The 14,038-nt window shown below is 46.3% G+C and overlaps 1 protein-coding gene across 1 annotated transcript in view; it reads right to left on the minus strand.

Annotated features, from left to right (window-relative positions):
• capn15 (calpain 15) overlaps nt 1–13,740 on the minus strand; it is a 41,486-nt gene extending 27,746 nt beyond the window's left edge. The window contains 4 exon segments of the mRNA XM_034107964.2: nt 683–1,681; nt 1,683–2,096; nt 2,098–2,341; nt 13,528–13,740. Of these exon segments, the coding sequence (XP_033963855.1) occupies nt 683–1,681; nt 1,683–2,096; nt 2,098–2,341; nt 13,528–13,706 (1,836 nt within the window). The 5' untranslated portion in view covers nt 13,707–13,740.
• Between the last annotated feature and the right edge of the window lie 298 nt (nt 13,741–14,038).

Consider the following 14,038-nt stretch of genomic DNA (forward strand, 5'->3'; position numbering starts at 1 on the left):
GACATTTGAGGTTTTTAATCAGACTTTGGTAAAGTGATCTGTGCTCTATTATTACATTACATGTTAGACGTTAACATACTCAGTACTGTGGGCAATCCCCACAGGAGCAACTTGGGGAGAAGTGTCTTCAGGGACACAACCACATGCTGACTGCAGTGGGACTCGAACTTGCTACCCCTTGATTCCAAGTCTAGCACACTCGTATCCACTGAGCCACAGCCTCCTCTATGATCTCCTCTGTGTCTGCAGCTCATTGAAGTGGCCACGATATAGCCGCCGGCCGTTTAAAACTCCGCTAACGAAGCACGTGCAAACAGAAGCAATGACAAAGCCTATTAGCCTTTCTCTGAAATGAGAGAGATTGAGGGAACAATGCCAGCGACATAACAAGAGGAATCACAATGAGGGAACTGTGCTCTGTGCTCCCTGTGACGCACTGCATCCTAAAGAGCAGACTTTATCATGAAAGCAGAGGCAAACTTAGCATAATGTAAAGATAAGAAGGCACACGTGATGATAAATGACCCTGCCTGACGATGAAAACTTGATACTTGGAGAAACTTGTTTATCCTTTAAAGATGAATCAATACTTGTCATAAACATGGACGGCCCAAAGCCATTTCGCTTCACTAATGACACACACAGACAGTTGTTGATGTTGTCAACACATTACATCTCTTACCTCTCTGCAGAAGCTGACTATGTTCTCCAAAAGCTCCTTGGCCTCGCCTTCATCATTTCGCCGCCGGGCGTCCACATGCATGCTCTCCCTCCTCTTCAGAGGCTTCACCACCTTACGGAGGGTGAGGTACTGCTGCGGTGTGTGGCACGCTGCACAGTTCTTGGACTTGAGGTCGTTGAGCAAGGTGCATGCTGGGCAGCTCCACTGTCCCACCTTCTCCTGGAGGCTCGATGAGATGACGGAGGAGGAGCTGGAAGAAGCGATAGCAGAGGAGGAGGAGGAGGAGGAAGGGTAGCCCCGGGCCTGTTTCCGTGCTTTATGACCCGAGGAGGAGGAAGGTGTGCAGGAGCATGACGCGGCGCCGCAGTGTGTGCAGCAGCGAGGCAGGGGCTGCTCCTGAAAGCCGTGCAGCTTGGAGGAACCGCATGCCGAGCACTTGGGGGCCCCCGTGGGGTTGCGCAGCGTGCACTTAGAGCAGGCCCAGGTGCTGAAGTCCGGGCTGGAGGGGCTGGCGGGGGTAAACCGTACCGACTCACAGCCCACCAGGTCAATGAGGTCAGCCCCAGCTCTGGAGGAGCGGCAGGTGTCGCACTTCGACGAGCTACCTGGGTTGGCCAGGGCACAGCTAGGGCACTTCCAGCTGGGGGCCCCTGAGGAAGCAACAGGGAGATGGGGGTTCAGCGGGTGGTCTTCTTCATCCAAGATACTGAGGCGTTTGCTGGGGTACGAAGGTTCCTGGGGTTGTGCGTGTTTGGGCTTGGCCGGCCGCTGTGGGCCTGGCTGGGGGGGCACACCGGCTGCTGAGGGGGAGGTGGGGCTGGGGGTGTTGGGGCTGGGGGTGTTGGGGCCCGGGTTTGTAGGGCGCCCTGGGGGGGGCACCTCTCTCCTGCTGCGGGGCACAGGGTTGTTATGGAGGGAGGAGGAGGAGGAGAAGGACGTAAAAGGGGAGGCGAGGGGCAGCGAGGGGACGTTCGGAGGTTCTTGAGGGTCACAGGGGGGGGGCCGGGGGTGAGTCGGCCGTTAGGTCTATAAGTAGCGGGGCAGCCCCTGCTGTGTGGACGGGAAACCCCAGTACAGGTGTGCGCACCTCAGGCACCACGAGCGACTCAGGGGGGATTTTAGGTAAAGACAGTTTCCTGGGGCCGCCACAGGCTGAGCATGACAGAGCCACGGGGGTGTTGTGGAGTGTGCAGCGAGGGCAAGCCCACCCGGAGTGATGCCCCTTCAGGACACACACCTCTCCGTTGCTCTCGGATCGGCGCAGCACTTCCTCTTTAGCCGGATGCTGTCCATGGGGCTCGAGGAGAACCATTGGGGTGACGATCGGTGTTGGAGGTTCGGTGGGAGCAGGTGGGAGGCCGTTGGCTGTGGCAGCTATGGTGGTGGTAGGGGGGGTGGGGGTGGTAGGGGAGGGGTCCGAAGCCACACACGGTGCAGGCTCCGGACCCCTGGGAGTTGTTGAGCGTACAGCGGGGGCAGGCCCAGCGGTGCTCCTCGGTGCTGCTCAGACGCAGGATCTGGTTCAAGTCGGGTTTCTGGCGCGGCGCCTCACAGATGGAGCAGCGAGGGGCGGCGCCGGCATTTAAGAACGTGCAGCGTCCACATGACCACTCGCTGCCTCGCACCGCCGCTGCCATGGAGCCAGGGGAGTGAGAGTGGCTGGAAAAGAGAAGAAGCAATGAGTAAATTCAACAACCAAATGAGTCCGGAGTACATTCTGCCAACGAGAACCGCTTAGCAACACATGCAGAATAAGCAGCTCAATGCTTTTGAGCCGTATCAGTCAGTTGGAGCAATGGTAAAGTGTCGGTTGAGCTACATAGGAGGGAAAGAAAAAGACAGGCAAAAAGGAGTGAGAGATAGAGATTTTTTAGAAAGCCAGAGAGTGAATACTTGCTTCCAGTCAACTAAGGTGATTATCTAAAAGGCAAGAGAGGAAAGAGAAAATATCTGCGAGTGCAAGAGGAGGAGAGACAGGCGGAATTAGAGAAGAAAAATAGAGTGTGAGAGGGAAAGATTAGCCAGTGCAGGGGGAAAATCAAATCTCCCTCCTGGGGGCTGTGAGGGCAGTAAATCCATACACAATGGCCACATGATTAGAGCCAGGGAGACGGCACATATACAGAGAGGCGGAGCCAGAGGAGAGGAGGCTGCCGTCGCCTCAGAATACCAAGAAAGCAATCCTTCCTGACTGACACTTATTCGAATGGGAAAAACACATGGGATCTCCTCCACTTCGTATTAGCCCTGCTCTCCCCTCTGACTCGTAGAATGCTAATGCGGGGTAGAGGGGGGCAAATTAAGGTCATGTCCATCCAATGCCCAAATCAATTTCCTAATGAATTTTGAATGAACGACTCGATTAATTCAGGCAGGCATATTTTAGCGCTAAATCTCTTTTAACTGTGGATTTGGGGCAATTTAAAAACAACCATAAACATCTTTAACAGGGCTTCAGTGGTGTAAACAGTGCAGAGGGAAATGCGAGCAGAGGGGAACAAATCCATTTCAGACCGTTTTCAGAAGCATAGAGAGCAATGCGATCTATCTAGTCAGCGACTCGCTTGATTTCAACACAGAGTAACCAAAGCAATATGTTATGGCGGATTGACTTGAACATACAGTTGGTTCTGTGGGCTTGCAGTCCAGTCAATCAGAGGTATTGATAGTGGATTTATTGGGGCCTTTGGGAGGGGAAGCAGCACAGTTGGATATCTCCAGAGAGCGAGTAGGGGGGAGTGGAGAGCGACACCCCCGAGGGATGGACGAGGTTGCTGTTTGGACAAGCCCATAAATGTCACTGTCACTCAAGCTGCTCATGTGTGAACACTGAACAGCGACAGGGAGATGGTAATGTGGGAATTGCAGGGTAGCGGTGGGTTAGGTGCTAAGAGCCTGAAAAGTGCAGTGCTCTTCACATTGATCTCTAAAGCAGAGGTGTTGCCCACAAAATGGCCCGTGTGATTTCAGGGAGGCTCTTTTGGGGAATATTGCTTTTTTCTGCAAGAGAATCAGAAATGTTTTATTTATCCTCTTGGGAAATTGGATTTTGTGACCGTTGCTCCATTTTAGAAAAATATTAAATAAAATAAAGTAAATTATGTTTAAACTAAATTGACAGGAATTTATATTAAATTATAATAAGTTAAAGTGTTCTAAAATATATAATTAAATGTTTTAACAATTGCTCCATTTGAGAATAAAATGTAATTATATTAAAACAAAATATGTATTCAAACATGAAGAGAAAAATGTGCAAATTGTATCAAAAATAAATGATGTAATTGTTAATTGTAAAAATATATGATTCTAAATTAACATCAAATTCTAATAAATGTAAATATTTATTCAAACATGGAGAAGTTAAAGTAAAAATGTGCAATATACATCATTCTATTTTGTAACTGTTGCACTGCATTTTAAAATAAAAATGAAATCAGATAACTTTAGGTCAAACGTGTACATTGACTCACAATATAACAATACATATGGATAATGCAATATCGTGTATTAATATGATAATTGATATAAATTATGGAAAAACCCGTAACTGCTCTAAATGTAAGTGTAAAACAGTTGTAATGCCAAAGCGCTGTGAGTATTGCACAGTTGACTAATTGCCAAAAATGCTGATGCTCCCTGTGCCCATTTCCAATTAACATATTCTGGTAATCCTGTTGATTCCACATTAGAGCATGTTCAAATCAACCTCTCAGTGCATGTGACATTTAACTGCTGAGTGTAGATCCTCTGCAGCACCATGAGTCCTGGCCGGCTAATTGCGAATCGTCCGAACCCAGGGGAACCTCTCACAGAAAGCCTCCTGCTCCCATCACACTGTGCTCTCCTTTCGTTAACTCTCCTCCCTAAGGTAAGGAGGACAATGACAGCGGGGGGGGGGGGGGTCACTAATGCGTGTCTTTGTGCGTGCGTGGATCCTTGCCTCTGGGTTGGTGTATGCAAGCGTGGCTGTATCTATTTGTAGATATAGTTGCATAGTTGCTTGTTATATTGTTTGTGTGTTTTCTCCGCCGCGAGGCAGCAACAGCATGGAAGAAGAAGTTCTTAATGTCAGGAGCCATTAGCTGTGGATTCATTGTCCTGGGCTGCGGTCAGCGCTCTCTACATAAACCAGAGCCCGCTGTGTGAGGAGGAAACTCAGCCTTCCAATGAAAACAGTGAGCAAAACTAGAAAAACACATTTTTTTGCGAAGACACACAAACACTAGGAAATGAATACTTTTCTCTTTTTTTGCTTAGTCTTTTATCCCAGTACTATCTGCCATGTCCCCGTGGTAGCTCTGCAATATTAAGTGTTCCAACAGCATCAGTCAGTGTGTATTCAAAAAGTGTGAAAATCCTTTCCCTCAAATGATTAAATATGCTCTGAAAATATTCCAACCGTCCCCAAACAACCTGTGCCGAGTCTCCACACTACAACCCCCCCCCCCCTCACCCCTCATTGAGTTAAATGTGGTTGAATCAATTGGTGGCCCCATGCTAGCATTGATGGCACATGTTCACACCGTGCTTCGCTCTCCTGCCTATCCGAGGGCCGCACACAGCAACGACGACGACAACAGCAGCAGCAGAGAGTCAACACCTCGCGTCTGATGACAGGTTCTTCCCCGTGGCCATTTCCATAACTGTCAGGCCTCTTTTCATCTCGAGCGGGAGAGCAAAGTCACAGTGTCAGCCACATGGAGACTTTGTCAAAGCAATTGATTTGGTTCTCGGCGGAGCGCAGGGATTGCAAATGTATTACGTTTCTGTCTGCAGCGAGCCAAAGTGGGAGCTTTGTACATTTTATTTGATCAGCCTCGCAAGGAATTGTTTAATATCTAGCTTAATTATCTCATTATTTTCAGTTGTGAGCACATCACTTATTAAATGTAAGTAAGGCACGGTGAAACACTACAACCATTATACTGGGACTCAATTACAAAGGACACGTTGAAAGTGAAGTACACACACACACATGGTGCACACACACACATATGAAAAGTGCATGCCCGCAGCTGATGAACCATTTCAGCCGGCGATGCTTTGACCCTATAAAAAGATGCTTTACGTGTGCATGCTCCACTCAGGAGTGTGTACAACACACACATACACACATACACACCTTTTGTCCTTGGCCCTGTGCTCAGTGGAGCCGCTCTTAAAGTGCCCACTTCAGCTCCTCAGTTCCCCAGTGTCGCAGACCTGGGCGAGTAGCCAATAGCTTACAGTGAAAGAGGAAGAAGAGACCGAAATATAGCAAGTGAAGGAGAGAAAGACACCTCTGTTCTAGAAAAAGCCATCGTTTTGCAATGAGGCCCTCAATGAATAAAGTACCTGTAGTCTAAATTAATTTAAGTAAGAGCATCAATGACCTCGGTCCAGTTTGTTAATGCATCAGTGGGCGTAAGACAATCATAGAGCACTTTAGCAGACTGATGCAAGGCGCGAGTGCTCGACAGCGCTCATGCTGCGGGAAAAAGGAGGAGGAAGTCCTCAGGCTTTAGATAAAAAAGGTACCTGTAGAGAAATTCTAAGGTTAGTCCTAAAAGGCGCTGAAGATATTGTGTTGGCCACCTACGACTGGCCACATGGATTCGTTCCAAACACTGAACTCGGTTGCCAGATCAGGTGAACGGAGTCTCGCCAGCTGCTCCCCGTGCCGCTGCGAGACGTTTGGCCTTTGTGCGGCAGTCATTAGCGCTGCCTTTCCGTGGCTGGGCCCGGGACCAGGGCCTGAAGGGAGGGCGGGCGGGATACCTTCTACTGCCATCGGAGGCAGAGTGAGCTTCACATGTTGACAGTCCATTTCCTTCATGATTAAAAATGGCAGTAGATTTGAAGTGCGTTAACAACATTCATATTCAACTACTTAAATGCCAGTTCTCTGTGTTATATCCTCATCAGATGTCTGATGTACACCGAGGTACAGACATGTCTTTGGTTTCATTCTAATCCAAACAACAAAGGACATTATTAACAATGAAAGAAGAACAAAAAGATGTCATAATTCCTTTTAAACAATTCAAACACTTCCAGTTACTGGCGGACTAATAAATGAACCCTGACATTAAACGAAGATAAAACACAGTCAGTCAGCACTTGTTATAGCATGGCCCGTTAGAAACTCAAATGTTTCTCAAAGCCTTCACTTTAGCACGAGGAATCACACAGATTGCCTCAATCCTGACATATTATTGTCCACTCTATTTTCTCGGTGCCCTTTAGACTCCTCGGCAATAATATAATTACACTTCCAAACGTCTTATCTCACATACTATGGGTATCTGCGAGCAGCATAGCAAGTGAACTTCCTGGTACGACAGACACAAACCTCCCAACTGTAATGCTTATCTTGTCCAAAGCGGCAAGATAATCCATGAAGCAAAGAGTGTGTTTGTAAAATGTTAAAGGTCCCATGTCGTGGCCATTTCTACTGATCATAATTCCATTGTTGCGGTCTACTAAAATAAATGTACATTGTGCAATTGTTTGCAATTCTTTCTGTCCTAAACGGCTTGTTGGAGCTCCTTGCCCCCCCCCCCTCCCTGTGAGCCCAGTGGCCGCCTGCGAGACAGCGAGACACAGCGAAACACACACACACACATACACCCGCAGCCTGGCTGGGAGTTTGTGTGTGTGTGCCCAGGCTGAGTTCTGTGGTGTCTCGCCGACCCCACACCAGTGAGCCAGCTCACACTGTCCCGCTCCTCGCAACAGCGAGCCTCGCAACGTCCTGCCGAGTGTGTGTGTGTTACATTACATTACATTTAGCCGACGCTTTTATCCAAAGCGACTTACAATAAGTACATTCGACCAGGAAGACACAACCTTGAAGAAAACGGAATCATACTCATGTGTGTGAGGAAGTCCGTGGATTAATTAACGGCTCCGCGGATTGGTCCATTTGATTTGGACCAATCTGCGGAGCCGTTACGTTACGTCACTATACCCGAAATACGTCACTATACCCAAGAAGTAAACAATGGAAAAAGAGATATCTCCAACGAGGCGTTCTGGGGCAGCGTAGACAGGTCTTTTCTGTGTTAGAGTATTACTCGCTACAGGGTGTACTTTGAGGGTTTGTGACTCTGCAGACCGTTTGCATGCATACAAAGCTACACAACACACAAGGGGACGGGTAATGACCGGAAAAGCATGACATGGGCCCTTTAAGTATTTCTATAGTACACTTAAATGGCAAACTAGCTCATCAGTGGCTGGGTTTGGTTCTGCTACTTAATAATGCAGCCTGTCCATTCAGTGTTGGGTAATTGTAGCTAGCTAGACTTTTGCACCGACAGAAAAACCCTAAAATATGTTTTCAAACAGATTTATACAACCAACCGAACAGATTGCTATGAACAATTGAAAAAACCGTAGTTAATTCAGTATTTGTTGATGACCAACTAATTTGTTTAAACCATTAATTAATCATTTATAATTTCACGCTAAAACATCAAACATGTTTTACATATTTTAAGCCTTAGATTATTGGCAATTGAATTACTTGAATGCAGCTAGTTAGAGCAATTTCAAGACACTCACGTTGGGTCAATTAACCCCAATACATTATCAATAGGGTAATCAATAATGCAGATGAACAGACACCATCTCACGTCCATGCTAACGCTGCAAAACACATTTTCTTCTCCTGCTCGCCTCAAGGAAACATTGCAATATGTTGCATTGCAGTTTAATGTATAAGTATATTGATGTTTACGTAATGTAATAAGGCCTACATTGTAAATGCTTTCGCCATTTTCTTTTTCTACTTCAGTTGATTCCTCTTCAGATTTCACTCGTATGGTTATAAGGTGTTTTATTTGTTATTTAAACTTATTGATGACCAGATTTGCAACATTAGTTAACAGCGATTACTAAAAGGTTGTGAGGCTGGAAAAGTGCAGGTCTGACCGATTTGAACTGCCTGTGCGTTGGTTCCAGATGTAACCCCCACACAAACAAATACAATGAGTCACTCCTCTAATAAGTATGTACTGCCGCAGTTTTGAGTGGACGCAGGGCGATAGCCGGAGACGTGGATACTTTAGCTTATAAAAAGTTTATGTTGCACTTATGTTGTTACTGTGCACTTTATGATGGACCGGTTTAATAGCTGCAACCCTAGACATGACAGGGACGCAGGGAGGGATTTCCATAACTACCAGCTACAAGGGCATTACTCAGGGTTTTTTCAGAGCTCTGGCATTACTGTTTTTTTACTTTATCTGATCACGAGCCGACAGAACGATGATGCACTGCTTGTTAGAGAACCAGTACAAAAAGAGAAAGGATAATGAGTGTCAAAACATTCGGCTGCATCTGAACACACCCAGAAAACTCGGAGATTAGATCAGCGCTGTCACACATTCTCCATCACACTTGAGGAAACAAACGGAGACTCCTTTCCCGGCCCTTTAGTAATGAATGCAGTCTGTCTGCCGCAGTTTTAACTCGAATAAAGATGTTGTTTATCGCGTGATTGTGGGATTGTTATCGCTTGTAAGAGCGGAGCACTTAAAAGTTATTTTCCCTAAGCGAGAATTCCTTCCCGGTTTTCAGAAGAGCCAATAAGTCAGGGTCAAAGACTTGACGATTAACTTTAACAGCCTCAGTTCTACCTGGCAGGCATTATGTCGAGGCGTGAATATGACTCATTACTCAACACTGACGGCTTCTCCGGAATTCATTAAACCCAACATGATGGAGCCGAGTCCATGACGGCAACTTATCTGAGAGGCAGATAAACAGTTTCTACTGCGACATGTTGAGACAGACTTCATGATGGGACACAAGGGATCGGCGACAGTGGCGCCTTAGTCATAGAGGACAGGCCAACTGCATAATTGGGTAGTTTTGATGCAGAGGACACTTTTTAATTAGGAGAATAGGTATATAAAATGTTGGCACAAAAACTCCTACCGTAGAAAATTAGACAAAGGGTCTTTTGAAAAAGTGCCGAGACATTCCCCCATAAACATGGCTGATACACTATAAAAATGTAAACATCACAAGAAGAATGTGACGCTGTAGAACACAAGGGTGTTGTTGTATAGACGTTATGTTTCAGGGTAATAGCATGCATGAAGACATCTGAGTGTGGTTATGTGTTTTATGAGAGCAACTTGTTGTTTGTATGCCTGACCCAGATGCTCACAGACCTCATGATCAAGGCCTCAAACCCCAGGACTCATTCCAAAATAAGAGATGATCCAACAGTGTTGAACAGAAGATACTAAGAATTCAAACACTGGCCAAAAGGGAGAAGCTTCTGACCTCTAGCTGTGCCCTCGGTGAATATTTTAAGACCGGAGCTCATTTTTGACGAGTGAATGTGTCGATGGTGGAGACAGCTTCAGACATTTTAATCTTTAAACAGAGGAAACTGTCTGACTGGGTTTCAGGAGACATCAGTAATACAGAAAAGAGCGTGAGCAAGCAGGAAACTGGCAGGAAGCTCCGGAGTCACGGAGGAAGAAGAGGGAGGAATGGAAAGGGCACGATGTTACAGCCGCCGCTCTGATTATCTGAACTTCCTGCGGGCACCCAAACACGGAGGGCAGGGTCACTGCTGCTGACACAGTACTGCCTTCAGCCGGAGGGGAACTTCTTAGACAGGCAGCACAGAAAGGAGCTCGACTTCCTGTTTCAAAGATACAAATGCAACTCCACGAAGGCAGACGTCTTGCCAAGAGGGTCCTGAAGCTCCCTGGCTTTTATCTGACTGACATCAATAAACACTGACATGAATAATCAGCGTGTTATGTGTTCCTCCAGAGGTGTAATTTGCCAGCACATGTTTCATTCCGTGTGTGAGGCTGCCATGTGTGGTCTTATCTAGGGCCCGATAGAATTAGGTTACAGAACATATGCTACAGATTTCCATGGCAACAGGAGTGGTGGGAATCTGGAAACATGTCAGATTCAGGGCCAATAGGCTGTTTTTTTCTTGCCGCATCGATGCTCTGTTTTCCAAAGAAAGCCACACTGTGAGACAAAGCATGCGTGCCAAATCTATCCGGGTGGCTCGGGGACGGTCCTGACGCTGCCCTGTCTTCACCAGACAGGCAAGCCGGGGAGGACGTGCTGAAATAATTCAGACATAAATACGGCCACTGAGCACTGGCTGAATCCAAGTGGACCCGTTTTAATCCAATTAAAGGCAGGGGAGCCAGTGGAATGGAGCTGCGATAAACGCTATCATCCATCATGCTGGGACAGTGGAGAGCCGGGGAACGACTCTGGAGAGAGCAGACTCCAACTGTAAGGGCTCCAAAGGCCATGTGCAAAGGAACCCAGCAGCACTTCAGGGCTGAGATCAAAATGAAGCACAGTCACATTGTTTACTTAAACAATAGCAGGATAATAATAATAATACTACTGTGTTGCGCTGCTTTTAAAATGAAAACAATGAGACAACAATACCCCATCTTCATCTGCTCAGTGGGTTGTAATGCTGAGGGAAACTTCACAGTTGATTCAGTACACACACAACCACATCCCAAAATCAATGGGGTCGCGGCGAGATGAAAACAAATTGAAAATACCCAAGGACAACACTGTTCCTGCCGTCTCCAAGCTAGGAGACATGGGGAAAGAAAACGTTTTATGGGACAATATATTTGAGAATAAACTGTACGAGAACGCCTGAAGTTAAGCTTGGCTCATAGTGTTCTGTTGTTTCTATATTTCATGCTCTGCCACAGCTCAGCAAAGCTTGCCTAACGTTATTAGGCTCACTCAGCAGTGTGTGTGTATGTGCATAAGACTGCAAGTGAGTGTGTGTGTGAGACAGAGGGGGAAGATAAGAGGGCATGTTCCAAGTGCTGCTGCACACCGCTTCTAAAACATCTATTGTCAGGATACGTGTGTGTGTGTGTGTGTGTGTGTGTGTGTGTGTGTGTGTGTGTGTGTGTGTGTGTGTGTGTGTGTGTGTGTGTGTGTGTGTGTGTGTGTGTGTGCCTTTTGCCCCCCAGCAGGAGACTGAACGGTGTGTATCTCTGCCTGTGTTTATGTGCTCAGCAGACTGAGGTGGAGTCCGATGTGTGATGAGGACAGAGGCTTATTGCTACAGAGATGCACAAACTAGGGCTGCTCGATTATGGCAAAAATCATAATCTCGATTATTTGGGTCCATAATTGATATCACGATTATCCGTTTACTTTGAAAACATCAATGTATTGGAGAAATGTGAACAGTATGTTTTTAACAGTTGATTACCCTGAACTTTAAGTATAATTCAACTGAAAAACCAAAAAAAAAAAAAATAATAATAATAATGAAAAAATAATCGTTTTATTTCGATTACGTTGTTTTCGTAATCGTTGAAAGCCATGATCGTAATTGCGATTAAAATACGATTAATTGAGCAGCCCTAGCACAAACGCTAAGAGTTGACTATGATGCAGAACTACACTGACAGGAGGAGCTGCGGAGTTGAATTAATGCACGGTGCTATGGTTGATGGAACCGTTTGAAGACGGGATGAAAACGGCCTTTCCTATATTTTAAAAGTCTTCGAGGAGTAAGTTGAGACTGCCTTGACGGTTAAATGTAGAGCAACTGTAAAGAAAGCATCGACAGCAACAAGCAGGAATACAGAAATATGAAAGCCCAACAGGAGACTGACGCTGAATAAATAATGACACCCATTGTGGGGAAATGTGATCGGGCTCTCTGAAAATCAATAACTAACAACCGGACCGTGGCGCCCCGAGTGACTCAGCAACAACTTCAATACACTACAGGCGGTCGATAACACGTGCCTGTTCTCATTCAGGGAGACATGACCCAACGAAGCTGAAGGAAAACTGGAAACGCTTATGAACAAGTTTCCGTGAGGGCGTTCGAGAAGATCATCCTTTGGAAGAAAGTCAGTCAAAAGTGCTGGATGAGCTGCACATTCACTAAGCTCCTTACACACTGCTGATAGGCCTTTCACTGTGTTCACAGTGACTCAGAAGGCAGAGACTGGAACAATGGATTATTGCAGCACAGTAACTGAATACATCTTTTTTTCCCTGCAGTCAATACTGACAAAACAAGCGAGTATGAAAAGGATGCCTCTCCCTTTAATAGTTTGCTCTGATAGGCGTAAACCATGAGCAATTACACCGCTTCTGCTACCTCAATGTGAGCTTTGTTCTTAGGGAAACTTTTAATAGTGAATACAAGGAGTATCATTCACACACAAATTAAAAATAGAAGCAAGGTGTGTCGAGCAATATGTGAAAAGAGATTGTATCCAGTTTTTAATCAATATCACAAAGGAATAAAACGGAGTTAAAGCTTGTTTTAAAGCCTGGTAAAAACGTGTGGCTGTAAAACGTGTCCTCTAATTACACTTGGGCTGTTTTCATTGGTCCAAGAGAAGTCAGGTCAATCTATGTGTCCAGGCAATCCTCTCAGCTCTGCGTGGAGTGGAGCACACTGACAGCTGTTCTAGGAGGATCCAATGGGCTGGGAGTTTGGTTTTCAAATCCGGCTTACCCAAACAAAATGTTGGTGCGTCAGATAGAAAACATCCAAATACAGGCTTTGATTAGATAAGCTTGAGTGAAACAGGGGATTTGATCCATTTCTCTAAGGCTATTGTTACTGTAAGCGTTTCTAAAAGCCAGTGGGAGAGAAAGTAGTACCTTTCTCAAATGATGTACAGTTTATAACACTGTGTTCAAATACTGAAGCCAAGACAAGAGCCCCGGAAATAATGCCACTCACAGCTTTTCATTCCCGTGAAATACAACACCACGGGGACATCCCTATCAGCTGGCCCGCCTCCCTGTGCACTCATCTGAGAAACGTGTCGGCACCCTGCTGAGGGGACACTGCTGGCTCTTACCTGCGCTCCCGGTGAGGCAGAGGGTGCTGCTGCTGACGGGTGATGAAGGTGGTGCCCCACACCGGGCTGCTGTGGCTGTTCCTGAGCCAGCCCACGGGGGGCGAGGACGGGTACGGGGTGCTGCGGAAGCCATGGTCCGACTCTGTCTCTGCAGTCAGAGACGAGGCCGAGCTCCCCATCACCACGGCGATAGGAGGAAATAGTCTTGGAAGAAGTTTGTTTAGCTTTTGGCTGAAGCACGAATGTTGACAAGGAATCCACGCGTGTACTCAGTGAGACACACTGAGATACATTGAGACTAGAGGGGTTCTTTGGAGCATATCATGCGTTTGTATTCGCTGTAAACCTTCTGCCATTTTTTTTCTTAAAGACCTCCAAGTTTGCAAGGTAAAGAAAAAACTACAGCAACAGGGAATTAAAGATATATAAAAATGTAACTTGCAGGTGGCTCAGTATGCAGGAGGGGTGTCCCACAGTGCACAGGGAAATAAGTTCTCAATCTAAATAGTAA

Source organism: Pseudochaenichthys georgianus, chromosome 19, assembly GCF_902827115.2.
Source record: "Pseudochaenichthys georgianus chromosome 19, fPseGeo1.2, whole genome shotgun sequence".
NCBI lineage: Eukaryota > Metazoa > Chordata > Actinopteri > Perciformes > Channichthyidae > Pseudochaenichthys > Pseudochaenichthys georgianus.